The following is a 19512-nucleotide window of genomic DNA, read 5'->3' as shown; positions in this document are numbered from 1 at the left end:
TTTTGTTGTTTGCTTGTGGGGGGGGGGGGGCAAAAAACACGAGCTGCAATTTTTATACCCGCCTTAGAATATTCAACACATTCCATTTTATTCACTTCCTCCCTTTTGGTTCATACAGTTTTTTATCACAGCCTCCTGAGCATCACTGAGTGAAGGAATGACTGAATATCTTAATGTCCGCTGTAAAGAAAATGTGAAAGACCGACAGGTAATATCGGCTAAGCTATACTTTCTCCTTGGAACCAAGAACATCTTTCCATCCTGAAGTACGAATCACAATTAAAGGGACATACATGTTTCTCCAGCTCTGCACAGCTTGTTATTCCCAGAGGCACTGAAACAAGATTGGTATGCCATTTTGACCTCTACTTAAGCAAGGTATAAATCTGCCCACTTTGCCATCTTTTCTTGCAAACAAGACAATCAGACCTACATTATTCTTGCATGCTCTACCTTTTACATAAAATTTTCTCCTTTTACTACAGCCAGCTATCACAAACTCACAATAACTCTCTTAATTCAATTGCTTTTCTGTACCACTTCAACAGCATCTGCATGCAAATTCCTCTACCATATAATTCTCCAGTTAAGAGCTTTTTTCACTTTTCATTTCAGTAATCATCTCTTAAGAGTTGCTCATAGGTTTTTTCCCACATTTACAATTTCCTGGTCTTTCACCAACTTCATCTTACAGTTCTCAGGTAAATAGTATGCCACCTATCACCACTTGTCATAATGAATTCCTCTACACTTAAATGCAACTCTTTATGTTGTTCATTTCCCCTTACTTTTATCTTTCTTTCCAGAGCAACTTATGAAATTCTATAACCTTCTCGGCAACTCACTATGGCAAAAATCATAGCTATACACTACATTAAACATAGCGTTTCTTGACTGTCTCACAGCATCTGGGAAAGGGCACATCAACACACTGCCGCATTACCACCCAAAATCCCAACATTCATTCCTTAAAGTCTTTTGCAGCTTCCTTCAATGACTTTCCTCTGCTACATTTTTTACATCTTCTCTTTTCTCCTGAACATTGACTCCTCTATTTCGTTTATTTATTTATTTTTTTTTGGGGGGGGGGGGGCAATGTACCCCTGCTGCTTACTATCAGCCCTCTAGCATCCACATGAAGCTATTAGTATGAATCTTGGTTTCATTTGCTTTTAGCACTCTTTTGGGCAGAAGAAATGTTAAGAAATGCCTACACAGCAGGTTTACACCCCATGGTATGCAGAAAACATTCATTAGCCAGGCTTTCTTACATGGACATCTAATAAAGATTTTCTTTAAGTTGGCAACTGCCCTTGGAAGCAAACCACTCTGTGGACACTCTGTATGCCAACTTCAGAAAGACCTGCCTTCCCCAACTTTGACTTGCGCAAGTTGGACCACCACCTGCCAGGCTAGTCTAACACCAAAATCAGGTCTGAAAGGATGTGCGGGGCCTGGAGCAAGAGATCTTGTTTCAAGTCCAGTTTCCATGCTATCATAAGTAGCATGCCAAATGATTAAGAATATGTCCCCCCTTGTTAGTTGATATACACTGTCACATTGGTATCACCTGTCATTTCTTTCAGTAGACCTATCACACTGGCATGGTCTCTCACTTCAACATCCCTGGGCTCCATGCTGTCTAGAATATATTTTGTAATGACACTCCTAACCTGATCTCTTTCTTACTCACAATTCCTACTACTAGCCTACCATTCACATCAAAGCCACCAAGGTTTGAGGGGATGATCCCACTGGATATCAAGAATCAAAAAACTCCTCAAACTCAGACAGTCACTCCTGTGTTGGTGGTCCATCCCATGTGGTGGACACCTTTGTAGCAACATCCCATGCCTTTTCTTTTGCATAGTTTATCATAGCACCCCTTAATTGTATCTCCTGTAGAAACAAATTAGGGCTACCCACAGCATTCAAATCTTATACCAGTACCTGCCAAAGCTGTACCTAATGCTGCTTGTCTAAAGCACCTCTGCCCAAAAGAATTTGCCCATATGGGCAGAGGACCTGCAGTAGCACCTCATTTTCATAGGTAGAGTGAACATTAAAAGGTGCTGCCATGCACTGGGTATTAACACCAGTACCTGTACAACCGTGAGCAAAATGTATACGTTAGTGAGTGCATATGCTACACAGTGAGATGCACAAGATTATGTTCATGACCTACCCATGCACCTGATCAGCTGCAGTTACAGCTATGAACAGCCTTACTCTTTACCCCATTTACGTACTGTACCCAACATGCGAGCCTGGAACCATACACCTCTTGCAACATATCCTCACTAAAGTTCTTATGTTCACAGTGTAGACCCCCTCAGCTACAGACAAATGGTACTATGTAGCACCAACAAAAAGTATTATCGGTTACACACACACTATGATGTCTGTCACACTTTCCTTAGTATCCTCTATATGGTTTGTTTTTGGAATGCGCAAGTTATGTCCAGTGCATCAATTTATGCACCTGGTTATTAGCTGCAGTTACAGCCATGAACCTCTTTCATATTTATGTACTATACCTATGGCTCAACATATGTCCCTTGGAACCAGACACCACCTGCAGCCTGTCCTCCCCAGTTTCATATGTCCCAGTATGGAGCCCCCTCAGCCAAAGGAAAATGACACTGTGTAGTGCCACTGTTTTCCTGTTACACAGACACACACAAACACACAGCATCTGCCTCAGAAAGTGCTGTTGCTGAGGCACTTAACTAAGCAGGACTTGCCCTTTAAGGTTGTAAAGCTCCATATCTAGAGACTTTAATCAAATTCCTCTATTTTTAGGTTGTACAGGTGCATGTGGTGTTGTGCAAAATGGTGCCAACATATTATACCATGCTAATAGGGGTAGAGCAGCAAATATATTAATGAAGACAGTTAGTGCCACTACCTGGGAACTTTATAGCTAGTACATGGCTTGTAAAGGGATATGTGTAGTCACTCTTGCACATTACAATGAAAATGAAGCATGTGACCTGTATGCTCTTATGTACATACTCAATGCATGTGTATCTCTGTTATGCAGCATTATGTTGAGCAGCATGCAGTTCACAAGTGTGTGTTCATGCTCATAGGGCAATCACTCTGCTCCTTGAATGGACCTGACTGAATGACCATGGTTGCTGTAGGGAACTGGGGAATGCAGGACCCCAACATGGTTTGCCATGAAGTAAAGTTTTTTTCCTGCTCTTCCTGCAGAGGAATGTTACACTAATATGACTGCCCTTTGAAGAAAGTAGACGCGAGACATGAGCTGGCAGAAATGCTGTGTGATGCACTGGCATTACCCACTCTGATGAAAAATGCAAGCAAGAGTATAATGACCCAAACAGGAGCCACTCAAACCTGCTTCACCAATGAAAGGCAAGAAATTCAGAAGAGGGAGCCAGAAATGTACAATTAGTTTTAGTACCACTGTCTTCTACTACATAACAGTTGAACAAGTACATTTAATACCATGTAATCTGTTTTCCAGCAGTGGAAGAATATGGTTGTGTCAGTTGAATAAGGTCAGCTGCCACAGTAAGTGGGAATACCTCTACAGGCAACACTGTACGTTTTGTGGCTATTCTGTTAATTTCTGCACCAGTGTTTTTCATTAAGTGTGTATGTATCTGATTATTCCCATTCCATCCTCCTTCCAGCTGTGAAGAGGATAAGGAACTGGTTAGACCACCTTGATCTCTGCCAGCTGCATCTGGAGCTTGGTCACAGATGACCACCATGTCTGCCTCTTAACGGGGGGGGGGGGGGGGGGGTAAGGGCTCCACTATTGGATATAACCTTTAGGATTAACTGGAGCCCTCTGACTTTTCCTCTTGGGTATAGTGATGGTTCCTCTCCTGAAAGTGGACAGGGAGAATCCTAGCATAGTGTGCTAAGGTTGTTCAATGCTAAGGTGCATTGGCAGTTGAACATCCACATCAAGCACACTGAACTCCTCCTGGTGTGGCTGTTAGACTCACTTCACTGGCCGCATCCACCCATACCATCACCCATGCTGGTGTCTGTTGCCTTCCTGACTTGCCTATTAGCCAACCTTGCCAGAAGCCAACTCTATATCCATCACAGATCCCTTCTGTAATGTTTTGTTGCCCACTCCCAACTGATTGCCCAATCCTTCCTCTCACCAACAGTCCACCTTCTGTGTGTCTAGTCACCATCTTCCCTACCTTTTGTGTGTATAACAACCCTGTATACATTTAATGTTTGTGCTTCCCACTCTCATAAAATCATCAAAGTCCATTCCCTCAGTACCTTATGAAACTATACCTCCACTGTAAAACTTACAAAAGTGACTATCGCAGATAGGCCCTCCAGTACAGTTCTTAGCTGAAGCACACGTACTTGTTCCTGCACCATTCAGATGAATAAAGACAAAAAAAAAAAAAATTACAATCAACACTTAGCTCATATAACCGATTAAATGACAGTTCAATTTGATCGAAATGAGGAACAAAGCAAGCAATACTTTAGAACCCCCCCCTCCCCAAAAAAAAATGAAGTTTAGAACTTCAATTCAATATCTTTTACAAAGCATGTGCTGAACCTTGTAATTGGGGCACACGAGTGGGTGGCAGCTGAAAAGCATGGAATGTTGGCATTGCAGGAGAACATTGACAACATGTACCAGGAAGTTTTAAAAAATAAGTGGGACTCTTACTTACTACATCAAAAATAATGATACAAGACTGGTGGTTACAGAAGAGGCTTTGTCTAGTCATTTGGATGACCTCTCGGCCCTTCAAAAGTCAGAGATGGCTCACAATGACAAGGTGCTGAAATTAGAAGTCCTGCAGGTAGAGATGAAGGAAAAAATCAGTGCATTGGAGGATTGTGCCAAAAAGGAACACTGCAGGTTCTTCAATATACTAAAAGGGCAAGAGGACTGGGACTGTACACAGTATATGAGTCAATAATAGAGCACTTGGGCACAGCTATCCCAAAGCACAAATTCTAACAGGGAGCGAGCGAGCACAAAATAAATTCCCAAATAGAAGCAACCAAAATTCTCCTAGAACAATTCTAATTCAACTCCAAACATTTTAAATAAGGGAGTAGATTTTGGCTAACCTATGGAAAAGCGCTGACAATAAGTGGTAGAAGAATCTTTGTAGATGATTACTTCTTCACTGCTACATTGCACCAACTGAATAAACTCATTCTGATGTTCAGAATGTACAGAGAGCTAACCTGCGCTTCAAACTGTCTTATTCTAACATTCTAAAGACTTTCTTCCCAGCCGGGCTGAAAACCATTTTTGATGCAGAACACACAATTCACAAACAAAGGCTAAATATCTGCCAGGGAACCCCCTCTACCACTTCATTTAATCTTCCAAACTCCAGTGATAACTGCATCAAGTAAGCCCAGACCTAGATTACAGACTCCCTGCAAAGCAGTTTTCAATGTTTCAACAAAATGGACAACTGGTGAAAGGAAATGCAGTTGCCATCTAGGAAAAAGGAAAGTCCTTGAATTTTTTTACTGAATTGCTTGAATCCAAATGGGTCTGACAGTTACTTAGACTGCCTATTATGAATGCTGAGGGATGGGGAAAATTTTAACAATTACAAAAAAAAAAAAGTGTGTGCTTAGAGGTCTAGGGTACTACACTGAGAGGAAAGGGGGGCAAGGGCTGGCTTTGTCTTTCTCAAAGCATTTAGTCTAAAACCTGCCTACACCTGCACAAATTAACTTATGATCAATGTTATTAGCTATCCTTCACGGCATTTGGCAGTCATATTTTTTTGAACTAGAACAAAGGCATGGCCAGTGCATTCTCAAGAGGGGTGGTCTGGTGGGTAAACACTGTGACTTGGTTGGTCAATCAGAGGGAATCTCCTGCTGACATCTAGTCACACAGCTATATCTTATTAACCTAATTTAGATACAGGTGTGAGCACCTGCTTCTTGTTAAATATGCTGGCACTTTACCTATTTCTGTAGTTCAATGCTAAAACCATGTTGCTGAGTCAACACACTCAAAGGTAGTCTGATTTAAAGAAAGCTTTTGAGTACTTTTTAAATATTTTTGTTAAAGCACTAAAAAAGTGCTAGGTCTTTCAGAACCTTATGACAACATAGGATTCTAATGTCAAGTAAGAAAAAGTATTGCAAAAGGATACCAGGGTCCCCAACAGAACAGATGAAAATGGAGTAAAGCCTAGTGAAGAATTTTTGTGCTGTAAATAGCCAAGGTCTGTTGCGGTTTAATTTCTCTAAGTCTTTTGGGTTTCTAATAACATGAGAGGAATTGACCCCTTTCCTAAGCCAAAGTATGATTAAAGTTTGTGAAATCTTTATTGCTTCAATCTTTGATGTTAGCCAAAAGTGCTCTTCACAGCACTCAACGCGTCCAGAATTTACTCCTCCTACAATTCATATGGAGTTACATGTATCGGTAGCATATCTAAATAAGCCAGTAAATTCCTTGAGAGACCCATTGCTCCTACTACTATTGGAACTGTCTGGATATCCTTCTTAGACATTGCCTTCAATTTTCCCTGCAAATCCTGGTATTTTATGACCGTCTCCCTGTATGAAAGACCTGTAATCACTGGGTGTAGCAATTTCAATGATCAATGCTATTTTTGTCTTCTTTTCATGGACTGCTATATCTGCTTTACCCACATCTACTTTTGAACTGTTGGTAATGGGTGATCTCATGCGATATAAACTTCATCATTCTCTATTAAATATTGTAATGTTTGCACAATCCTAATGCAGCAGTCTTGCCACATTATTATGCCTTTCAGTATACAGGCCCTATGCCATTAGTGTATCATACCGAGCAACAAGATGTGTGACTGTTTCCAGTTCTGTTTTACAGAACCTGCATTTGTCCGTTTCTCCCACATGCTTAATGGATTTTGTAAACCGATGTGTACACAAGTCAACTATCTTGGGATGACAATATTAGCCTTTCATCTTTTGGTTTAAATTCACCTCTCCATAACCCTTCCTGTCTCAGATCCTGATCAACACAAGGTTGTTCCAGGAGTGTTCTGCCCTTGAAACTATATTTATGCCTTTTCCACATTTCTTGCCTTCTCATCCGATCCTTCTCCTTATATTCTTTCTTTTGTTTTTTGGCACATTCAGCTGCTGCTAGGTGATTCACATCATATTGTAGAAGACACCAGCAACAGGAATGAAAATGAAACCATTATGTTGAAGTTAAGAAAACCATTGACTAATCTGGTGACCCCCAGAAATGTCTATAAAGAAAAAACGGGTGTGGTATAAAGAAACTGAGATGCACTGCCTGTTTTGAGGTTGAACATGTTGATAAACTATCTGAAGTAGAAGCAAAACTCTACTACTGAATTTGTGGGCCAGATGAGTAGGGATGTTGCAGGCTGCTATTGTACAGCCCCTGTCCACCAGTGTCTGTGCTGGCGGGTCAATACGGTACGATGCTGTGAGGTTTGTGGAAGGGTAATAATGCTGTATGCTGGGAGGAAGATCACACACACTAAGTGGTAGAGGCCACACCCCTTTATAAAAAGAGGGGGGACAGAGACAGAAAGGCAAAGACATCTGCCTCCAGGGTAGGAGAGGGATTTTGGCCAACAGTAGAGGATCTGGGTGAGTTTGTCTTGAAAAAGAAAGGTTGAACTACATGAAGGAGGCATGAGGATTTACCCAAATGAGACCAGTGGATTACTGGAACAAAGTTCCAGAGTGGTTTGATTCTCTCTTGTAGACTACTGGACAGAGAGTTCCGAGTAAAAATGTCCTTGCATTTCTGCTATTCCTATAAGGCATTTTAAACCTGAATGGTATAAAAGTGTGCCTGCTTGTATGCATTGCAAAATAATGTCTCCGTAAATAAAAACTACTTGAAACAGTGTCTCCAGCACATTTATATACCACAATCATAGTCAACCACTTTTTTCCATTTTTTCTACATGGGGTTTGGGTGGCACCATGAATTGTTTCCTTTTCTCTCGATTCCTTGCCACTCTCAGTCTGATTATCATGACTGAATGCTGCATGCTGTCTCTCATGCAAACCATCCATCTCTTTTTGGATGCCCTAGCTACCTTTTGCCTTCTTACTGTCTCTCCTAAATCATCTTCCCCAGATTGTCTTCTCCTTTCCTGCACTTGTGCCCAAACCACTGTAATCTTTTCACTGACCTTCTTTCAAAGAGATCTACTAACTTCTGCTTTGATGTCATTTGTCTTACAGTGTGCATCTTTATCACCTATCTCAGGATTTCATCTCCATCACCTCTAGTTTCTTCAACTGCTCTGCCTTCAATGCCCAGATTTCTGTATCATACAGTAGTATTGGTCGCACCACTGTTTTGTACACCTTCCTATTCAGTTTCTTGGCATTCTTATGTCATACATTACCTATGATAAAGTGTCAGCTGACTGCAACCGCTCTGACTCTAGCTTTGGCCTCTTTATTCAGACTTCCTCTTTCCTCAAGCACCTCTCCCCAGATACCTGAAGCTATCAAACTATTCCACTATTTTCCTTCCATCTTCAATTTTAAGATCCTTCTGATTGCCCCAATTTGCTCCCATGACAACTGTCTTGTCTTTACTTGGTTTCATACAGTGTGCCTTCTGTTTTGCATTCCATTTCCCTTTCACTTGCAAATGTTGTTGCTAAAAGCCTGCTTGTAATGTCACATCATCTGCATACAACAACTTTGTCACTCTCTTCTGACACTTTTGCTAAGGTTGTCCACTCAAGTATGAACAGAAGTGGGTTCAGAACTGACCATGATGCACACCCACTCCCATGGAGAACCTCTCAGAGTGTGAAGGTTGTTTGCTCTCGTGTCATTTTATCCTTGTACATAGTCTGCACTTTTTCTATCAATGCTTCCCGGACTTTCCAGATAAATTATAGTGCAGTAAACTTAACAAATTTTAAGCTGTTTCATGCAGACAGAAAACATACATTGTGTGGAAAGACCAGAGGAGGTGGAGTCTGCATCTGTGTTAACAAATGATGGTGCAGCAACTTGAAATCATACTATCACACTGGTGTGAGAACTTAAGAGCTCCTGTTGATTCAATGGAGACCATTTTACTTGCCCAGGGAGCTGAATGGGGTCAGTGTAAAGTACAGTTGTGTACCTACCATAAATGTAGATGTTCAAGTTTATTCACTGTTGCAGTATTACAATAGGGTTATCCTGCTAGCAGGCTACCCACAGTCGGCCAGAGATCCAAAGTCTAGGTCCGGCATCGGTTTCTGTCGTCTCCTCCCTGACGTCAGTGCGCCAGGGGTATAAAAGATGCAGCCGATGCCATTTTCTTCCATTTTTCTTGCCCCAGATGTCAGGTGCCCCTAAAATGGTAGGCTCACTAATGCCAAAAAGCATGCATAACCAAAAAACAACTTTTCCTTCATCTACAAGCAAATACACCACATAGGTTGTATAGAATAGAGAAGTACAGATAGGTCCCAATAAGGAAAAGGGGGGATGGAAGGAGGGTAACCTGGACTGCAACAGTGAATACACTCGAACATCTACATTTATGGTAGGTACACAACTGTACTATGTTCATCGTGTTTCACTGTTGCAGTCATTACAATTGGGTTGAATCCCAAAGCTATGGTTGGGAGGCTGGTGCTAAATAGGGTTAGGAGACGCTATCGGGCCCTGCAGAACTGCAGTGGCAAAGCCTGCCCTGGATTCAGAATAGAGAGGTAAGTGATATTGCTTTGTAAAAGTATGCACTGAACTCCAAGTTGCAGCCTCTAAGATGTCTTTGGTTGGTACTCCTCCGAGGAAGGCTGCTGAAGTGGTTGCTGCTCTGGTGGAATGTGGCCTAATGCCCTTAGGCACTGATTTGCCATGCTGTGAATAGCAGAAACGGATGCAGTGGCCTATCCACTTTGAAATGATCTGCTTTGAGATAGGCTTTCCTTGTTATCCTGCAGCATATGCTACTAGAAGTTGTTCAGTCTTTCTGAAAGCTTTGGTTCTGTCCAAGTAGAAGCGTAGCTGTCTGTGAATGTCCAAAGAATGCAAAAGTCTCTCACCCTTATTCTGTGGGTTTGGGTAAAAGGTAGGCAAGTGAATTGTTTGGTTAGGGGTAACACTGGTCACTACCTTAGACATAAATGTAGGGTTTGTCCTCAGAGAAACCCTGTCAGGATGGAAAATGATAAAAGGTTCCACAGCCATGAGTGCCTGTAACTCTGAGACTCGTCTAGCGGAGGTTATTGCTAGGAGCAGAGCTGTTTTCCAGGATAAGAATTTTATATCAGCTGCAGAGGCTGGCTCAAAGGGAGGCAGTGTACATTTTTCCAAGACATAGGTGAGGTCCCATGCAGGTATTAGTGCTCTCCTTGGGGGTCTTATGTTTTTGACCCCTCTGAGGTACTGCCTTAGTAATAGATGAGAAAAAATAGGTGGTTCTGTATTGTAATGAGTTGAAATGGCAGAGGCATGAATTTTAATGGATGAAAAGGAAAGGCCTTTATCCAGCATCTCAGTTAAGTATTGCAAAATCTGAGGAATATTTGGAACAATCGTGTCAATACCTTGTGCCTGGTTCTAAGCACAGAATCTCTTCCATTTTTCTGCATAAGATTTTCTGGTGCTAGGCCTCTTGGCCTCCAATATAACATCCATAACTACTTTAGAAAGAGGTGTGTCTTGAATGGCTACATTATCCGCCATGCTGCCAAGTTTAGGGTCCTGAGTTGGCTGTGCAGTATCGGACTGTCTTGTTGAGTCAATACGTGAGGAATTTGAGGTAGTGTCCAAGCTGGGCATTCGGACAAGCTCTTTAGGATTGGGTACCAGTGCTGGCGGGGCCAGTCTGGGGTAATCAGAATAATTTTTGGCTTTTCTTGTCTGACCTTGAGGCGTACCTTGGGGAGGAGAGGCACAGGAGGAAAGGCATATACTGTTAGGTTTTTCCAGCTGAAAGATAGAGCATCCACTTTCCATGCTTGCTTGTGATAAGTCCTTGTGCAGAATCTTTGTAGTTGTCAATTGTGAGGAGAGGCAAATAGGTCTATGTCCAGGCATCCCCAGTTCCTAGTTATCATGCTGAAGACTTGTGGATCCAATTTCCACTCGTGGAGATCCATTAGGTTTCTGCTTAGTTCGTCTGCCAGAGTATTTATCCTTCCTGGCAGGAATTGTGCTTGCAGATGTACTTGGTAAGTCAATGCTGTGTCCAACAAGTTCATGGCTAGACTGCAGAGGGGGTAGGAATGTGTGCCCCCTTGCTTGTTTATGTACCACATCACTGTGGTATTGTCCGTCTTTATCAGTAGTTGTCCTGGATGAAGTAGATCCTTGAAGGCTGTCAGGGCATTTTGAACTGCTAGCATCTCTTTTTGGTTGATATGCAGATGCATTGGACTTGCGGACCATGTGCCCTGAATACATCTTCCTGCCATATGTGCCCCCCAGGCATAATCTGATGCATCTGTTTTCAATGTCTGCCTGGCTGTGGATAAGGTGAATGGCTGTCCCGTGTTGTGGTGACAGGCTTTTGCCCACCATCAAATCTCCTGTTGCAGGCAGGGAATGAGGGTAATTATTGTTTCCAGGCTGTGGCAATGTTGAGTCCAAACACTTTTTAGATACCATTGAAGTTTCCTTATATTCAGTCTTGCATATGGAATTAGCAGAATGCAGGATGCCATGAAGCCCAAAGCCTGCAGAATTTTTCTTGCAGATAACTGGGTCTTTGTTACCAACATTTTGAAATAAGTAGTCAGTTGTCTGTGTTTGTCTGGTGTGAGATAAGCGATCTGGGCAGTTGTATTTAAGCTTGCACCCAGGAATATTATCTCTTGAGAGAGTATGAGTTTTGATTTCTTTTCGTTTACTGTGTACCCTAGACCTGTTAGTAATCTTTTTACAAACGCCAGATGCTGTAGTAGAGTGTTCTTGTTCTCTGCTTGAATAAGGCAGTCATCCATGCAAGGATAGATTTAAATTCCTCTTTGTCTGCAAAAAGCAATTACTGATGCCAGGCACATTGTGAAGTCCCTGGGCGCAGTAGATCAGCCAAAGGGCAGTGCAGAGAATTGGTAATGCATTGAGCCAGCTATAAATCTGAGGTATCTTCTGCATGATTGTCTGACTGGGACATGCAGGTATGCCTCTTTTACGTCTGAAGTCACAAGCCAAGCCTTCTTGCCCAGCATGGGCAGAAGCTGCTGCAGAGTTAACATTTTGAATTTTGGAATGTCCAGGAATGTGTTCAGGATAGACAGGTCCAGTATTGGTTCTCCAGGTTTTGTCCTTTCTGGGCACCAAGAATAGCCTTGAGTAAAATCCTCATCCCTGCTCTTGCTGTGGTACTTGCTGAATGGCCCTCATGTCCATGAGGGATGAAACTTGTTTTTGTGCCTCTGCCCATTGATTGCGTGGCAGGTCTGGCATACCTATCAGAGGGTATAGGGTTTTTTGCAGTGGACGCCTTGACCCCTTTGGGACCCTGAGAGATAGTTTCTGGGTCTGCAGCAGGATTTTTATAAAGAAATTTATGTGAATCAGGAACCCTGTAGTATCTGTCTGGCTTAACAGGAGCTGGTGGCAGAGTCAGGAGACAGTCCGGACTCTAAAAATACATCTACAATGTCTAAAACAGGAGGAATAGCAAGGGGCCTGTGCTGAGGTAATAAAAGGAAGTCTCTGAGCCTTTTCTTGGATTCTGAGTAATCTTGGCTCTCCCAGTGGAAATGCTCCCTCATAGTATGCAGGGTTTTCCCAAAAGAATAATCCTCAGGAGGAGAGGCTGAACGAATACATGCTTCAGCATCAGAATCCTCACAGGGAGGAATAGAACATTCCTGGTCAGAAGAGGAATCAGAGGAAATGGAAACCTGATCTGAAGATGCATATTCTATCTCTTGCCTAGGCCTCTTATCAGGAGGGTGATGGGAACCCCTGATCAAAGTAATTTGGTCTTCGGCCATTTTAAGCATCTGTTTTTTAGGCATGGAGGCCTGTCCGGGAGAATGCTGTACTTGTTTCTTTGTCTTTAGAGCTGCTTTAGTCTTTGCCTTTGAAGCTGAAGTTGGTTTTACATATAACTGTGTAGGCCTGAAAACACCCTCAGAAGCCGATGCCTGCTCAGCGGCTCCAGACCCATCTGAGGGAATAGTTTCCGAGTGTCCAATACCTTGAGTTTCCAGCAGCCTAGTCGGCTCCACATGGGAGTCGGAAGCGGCCTGTGGCTCTGAGGTAGCGCGCGTCAGGGGCTGCAAAAGCGCCTCACTGAGAACCAGTGACAGGCCTAGCAGAAGCCTAGTCATTGGTTTTGGACCTCGGGTGCCTGTCCTTTTCTTTGCGCTTTTTATAAACTCCAGTAGTCGGTTGCTCCAACGGCATTATATAGTTAAATCTTCTGCCAAAATAATGAAATGCAAAATCGTACCGACGCTTAATAGTGCGTTGATTAAATCTAGCACAAAACCAACAACTAGCAACGTCGTGGTCAGGGCCTAGGCAAGGAATACAGTAAAAATTAAAATCCTTATGAGGTATTTGCTTCCCACAAGAAATACATTTAACTTTTTCTGACATCGGTCTGGAGCAAGAAAAAAGTTTCCCCAACGGGGTACTTAGCTTTAATGAAGACTTCGGATCTGAAATTCGAATTAGAAAATCTCAGGAGTCGGCCGACTGGCACTTGCGAACTGCTTTTGCTTCGGGCACCGCGCAGCAAGAAAGACTGAAGAAAATGGTGTTGGCTGCATCTTTTATACCCGTGGCGCACTGACGTCAAGGAGGAGGCAACAGCAACCGACGCCGGACCTAGACTTTGGAACTCTGGCCAACTGCAGGTAGTCTGCCAGCAGGCTAACCCAATTGTAATGACTGCAACAGTGAAACACGATGAACATCAGTGGTGTATTATCCCACCTAGTGCTAATACCACCGAGGCTCTAAATAAACTATGCAATCACATGGGTGAGCTGCAGAGCAAATATCCTGACTTTGTACACAAAGTGAAATAAAATGTACCGGTTTCACTGAAAACAAGCCTTGTAAAAATGAGACTAACCACTCACTTTGTACAGGTGGCAGCTGGTGACTTTAATAAAGCAGATTTGAAAGAAGTAGGAATTGTCCACATACTGAAGGTAGTGTGGGTGCACAAGGGGTGATAATATCCTGGACAAAGTGTACATAAACCTAAAGAAAGCTTATAAGGCAGTGCAACTTCCACAAATGAGAAACTCTGATCATTATACCATCTTGCTATCGCCAACTTACAAACCGGCACTGGTTAGAGAGAAACCCACAAAGAAATCAGGGTATGGTCCAAGGGGGCTATGGAGGCCTTCTGCCACTCCTTTGAAAGAACCAACTGGGATATGTTCAAGGAGGCAGCCACAGTGAATCAGCATCTGAACCTTAATGAATACACGGAGGCTGAAGACAAACCAAAGGTGTACTTTGTTTTTTTATTTGCAGAACACTGTTTAAAGTTCTTCACAGTTTTGGTAATGAACGGGGGAGGGTAGCCTCAATCTTTCTATACCCACCATTCATTACCAAAACAGTTTTGACAACTGCCCAGCATACTATGCTGGAAAAACAGTGTGTGTGTGTTTAAGGCACACATTTATGAACATCTGTATATTACTAACAAGAAAGAACAATACCTTATATAAACACTCTACCAGCTGTAATGGTTTTAAAAAAATTCTCCTTTGCCATCTTGGAGAAAACAAACAATGGCAGAGGTGGAGACTTGAAGGGATGGTTGCGCAATAGAGAGCTTATGTGGCAAATTAGATTATGTGCTACTCTCCCTCTGGGCTTAACGATTATGTTTCTATAACACCAGTTTTGAATATGAAGGCTGAAAAATTCTAACTTATTTTATTCATCTGCATTTTTTAAGTACATTTCATTCACTGAGTAATAAACAGACTTACAATGTTATACCTGTGTGTGTTAACATCCTGTATCTTTACAAATTTTGAACAATTCAACGTTTTTAATTATTCTATAGAAATGCTGGAAGCATAGTATAAAAGAATAGATGACTGGCTTCATGGTTATTCTGATGAAGTCTCCTTAGAGAGATGAAAGAGCTCAATCTGGTTATTAAAATCCTTGATTTTAACATTTTGGATCCTCGGGCGTTTTTTTCTGCCTGCTTCTTGGTTTATACTAATTACACTACTCCATTTCTACAGTTCATGTGACTGTAGCCTTGTTTGCACAAAACTCATTTCTAATGGAAATAATTTAGTCATCATAAGTAGCTTTGCCCGCAACGAAAAAATGTGCAAAATAAGTTAAAATTCAGAGACAGTAACAGAACAAAAATTATACAGCTTTGCTGAAAGTCTGACAAGCTGGGAGATGTGCAACGCTGAAAAGGGTAGATGCAAGGAAGCCAAGTGCATACTTGCATCAATGGTTTCTTGAGCAAGACTTGCTCTGTACCACTGACTGAAGGGGAAAAAAAACAATCACTTTTGTAATTTCTGCCCATTAGTTGACATCAGAAAGGTTGGTGCAACTCAAATGCTAAAATTTACTGTAACAGCGACACATCATGTAGATCTTACTTATAGCAAAGATCAAAATTGTAAGTGATTGGAAAGTTTTCAGAAATGGAGGGTGCAAAACAGTGCATTTAAAATGAGAGGCATGTGACATCACAGCCTGCATTATTATAAATGTGCAATGTCCTCACAATAAAGGAACTCCTTGGAAACGATGCTGAATGTTGACTCATGGAAAAGCCTTTAGAAGACTGAAACAACTAAAGAAATTGACAAAACTGATGGGCCTGTGCAGAAAGTACTGGAATGACATGGAGAAACAGTGGTACATACCCAACATCTACAGAGAGCCTTCAGGACAAAATGCATGAATCTCATTACCTCTACATACTGATGTACTGCAAAACAGGGGGTATTGTTTTTCTTTACCTTAAGAGTCTGTTCACGTGTGCAAGGGAAACTTCCACTCTCTTGCAGAGTGAAGGGAGCTCTAAGAGATCAGCATGTAGTTTCTGCTAGGCAGAAAATGCACACGTTTCTCAATCCCAAAGAAAGGTTACCTGTCTCACAATGTGTTGAAGCATTAGATGGGACAATGATATTCTTTGGAAGAGGTTCTGGGAAGAAGAGATTCAGTGCATGCATGCTACCACCAAAGGCCAGAATAAGACTCCATCTCTCAAGAAACCTCAGTGTTAGTTTTAACACTATGACAGGCTTCGAAATACCACGAGTGGTAAAGGAAATTGCCATAAATATAGCAGTCGTCATCTTCTGTGTTTGTAACAACTGTTACACAAGCAAAGATGACTGAAGAAAGACTGGCAGTAAATAAAATCACTGTCATCTCAAGTAAGGAAAAACCTAGACAGTGTGGAGTCTACAGTGAATCCCAGAAGGTAATCAGTTGGGTGGAGGTATTTGACATTTCAGGAAATTCATGGTCATCGCCAAGACTAGGAAGGAGAAGGTTTCAACTGTGGCAATGACCAGATACTCAAACTACAGCTGATGAACAGCTGTTGACTGAGGACAGGAAAATGCATACCCCCTGACCTAGAAATGTGATGCACTACAAGTAACAGAATTAACAAAGGTACGGAATGCAAAAAAGTACCCAATCACCAAGACCCTGAAAATACAGCTGTGTGAGGCACGCATCACGACAGCAGATGAATGAATCACTTGTCTTTGTGGTTTTAATCCCATTAGGACCACAGATCACCTTTGGAAACCAGTTCTAATTCAGACTTAGCAACAGTCATGACAGTGCCAGAGTTACAATAACTTCAAACTGTGGTAAATTAGGCAGGCATAACTCAGCCTACAGGGCACAGCAATCTTGAGATCTTTATGCAAACACTTTTTTTATTTTTTTTTTTTGCTAAAAAGTTGACTATAACATACAGACTCCCAGTTTTGAGCCATTAAAGTAGCATACTGTAACAGGTCAGTCTCTACCATTCACCCCAAACTGCTCATTTGATTTCTGAATACCCACTTAAACAATTTATGGTCAAGGAGGAGCTGAAGCCTGTCCCAGCCCTAAATGTGTGCAACACCAAACTAATGCTGAATAAGAAGGTAACACACTGCATAATATAGCACTCACTCACACGCCTCACACACATCTCTGGGCAAGCTTAGAGAAATTCCAACTCACCACATTTCTGGGCTACAGCACTCCATAAAGAAGGCATCTCAGCAAGGATCAAGTGCAATAAGACAGCAACTGTTGTGCCACTTTGTCGCATATTTCAACCCAGCCTTATTTTGGAAATCCAGAAGCTGCATCGCTCAGCAAACAGGCAAGAAAAGCAATCTACTCCAACTTAAGTGCTTTTTGTCCCTGCACCTCATCAAACCTCTTGAATTGAATCAGAGCTCATCTTTCAGGCAGCCATGGGGGTTGACTCTGTCATTATCAGTATCCCAGCAATAGGGACTTTATTTTAACAGTTTATCCTCTCTTCTGGGTAGGGGTACATGAGATCACTGCGGGAGCTACAATGCTTTCTCTATACAAGTGCAAGCCCGTGCACTTGTTTAATGTAGGTTACTGCCAACAGTCAGCCTGGTGAGCCACAAACATGACCCCCCCATGGTAATGAGCATGGATCTGCTTCCTTCCTCCTCAGGACTTTTAGAGCCTGTGGCCATACCTGGCCCCTCACACCTAGGACAGGAAAGCCCATCTTGCAGTTCCATCAAGCACAAAAACTGCTAATCAAACTGAAGTTACCTGGGCTTTAGTCAGTGCTGCCTTTATCACTATACATCAACAGTCTGGCTAACTTCTAAGTTCTTCTCATATTTTATTTAGAATCTGTTTTTATTTTTCTTACATATAAATGGACTGATAAACTGTAATGGAATGACATTAAATACCGGAAACTACATTAGATCATGTGTTTAACTCCCAGAATTTCAGATCATGTAAATGAGACAGAATATATAGCTGGGAGTGGATGCTTGACATTTTAAAAGCCATGGACAGTCCCAAGGAGGATGAATCGAGGTGTTAATATTTCACTTTGACTGCCAGAGTTAACGTAATCTGTTATGTTAGCTAGAGTAATTACCTTTTTACCTAATATTTCCAAAACACAATGTGAACTCAACAAAAATGAGCAGACACTCACCAATTTGTTTGGCAGTGGCACAGTTGGAAATAGCCTCTGTAGCATCTCTCGAATCTGCTTTTCAAACATCTCTATCCGTTGCTGACACTCCTGCTTGAAGGAAATCAAAATGCTTAGAACTAAATAGAAATCAAGATACTCTTTTTGTCCTCAACAGTTTTAATAAACAAGTGTCATTTAGCTACACTGTCATGTGCTGTAATCACTTCTTACAATTTGCTAATCCAGTTTGGCATTCTCTATTAAGTCAGCCATGTAATTAGCAACATTTTTTAAAAGCTTTTGCCAACATACATAATATGTATAAACAAAAAGTAAACCCAAAAATATGTACAGTGATTATGTGCTGGAGTTCAGAAGACATGATAAATAGTGTATAGATTAACAAAATATTAGCTCTCAAAGTATTCTGAACATGTCAGTTAACTGTCAGTACGCTACAGTATATAAACTGTTGTGATTTTCTGTCCCCCAATCTCAATCACTCTTCTTCTGAACTAGTGCTCATGAGTATGTGTGCCATTATATCTCATGCTGTGCTAGAAAAAGCTAGAACCTGCTGCACCCATCAGTTTTGTCCCATTCAAAGAGTGAGCACAATCTGCAAGAAAGAAAAAGTACGACACTAACATATACACCTGACTAATTTACAAAACTATAAAACAGCAGCAAACAGATGGAGAGGCCATTCAAGCACTAGGGTCGAGATGAGAGGACAAGCACCCCTAGTACAGGTGTGAGTTTGAATACTTACTATAACAGCAGATCTTCAAAGAGTGGTCAAATGTGACAGGAAACCATAAAATTGGGGATTTTACCCACCTTATATGTCTTCATTCTTGGCCAGAAATTTAATCAGCCATGCATCTGTCAGAGTGCTGGTCTCATGACAATTTCTTCTAACCTTGGCTTGTTATGCAAGACCCCTATATAAATTCCACATGTTTAACAGCAATTCTTCATTCTTTGAGCCCCACACCACCATCACAGGATTTTGCAAGTGAAATATGCCACATTTTAAAGAAATGGGTGTAATTATAACAAAAAATGAGCTGTCAAAAAGTACAACAAAGAAGAAAACTATATACACTTTCATATGGATGGAGGATAGCTTTACTGTTAATACAATTCCTTAGCTGCTACGATATGTACTGCCATAAACAACTATATTACCCCCCAAAAAATATCTGGGTAGATTTTCAAGTAATACTACAACACATGTGGGAGGAGAACAGTTACGTTTTCATGAAAGAAAACTATGCCAAAACCTGTCTTTGTGCTTGACAGTACATTCAAATTATAGTAGTTTATTTTTTGATGGTATGACCCGCAATACAGCTTCTAAAATACCTTCTGTACAAACAGTACTGCAACATATTGCTGCC

General features: G+C 41.6%; 1 protein-coding gene across 1 annotated transcript in view; it reads right to left on the bottom strand.

Annotated features, from left to right (window-relative positions):
• KTN1 (kinectin 1) overlaps positions 1 to 19512 on the bottom strand; it is a gene marked incomplete in the record, with an annotated part of 2305074 nt that overhangs the window by 652312 nt on the left and 1633250 nt on the right. Inside the window, 1 exon segment of the mRNA XM_044074427.1 lies at positions 18128 to 18217. Within this exon segment, the coding sequence (XP_043930362.1) occupies positions 18128 to 18217 (90 nt within the window).

The sequence above is a fragment of the Protopterus annectens genome, chromosome 6.part0 (assembly GCF_019279795.1).
Source record: "Protopterus annectens isolate FY-2018-M chromosome 6.part0, PAN1.0, whole genome shotgun sequence".
NCBI lineage: Eukaryota > Metazoa > Chordata > Ceratodontiformes > Protopteridae > Protopterus > Protopterus annectens.
The sequence above is the reverse complement of the archived record's forward strand: the minus strand, read 5'-3'. Positions and strand labels throughout refer to the sequence as shown.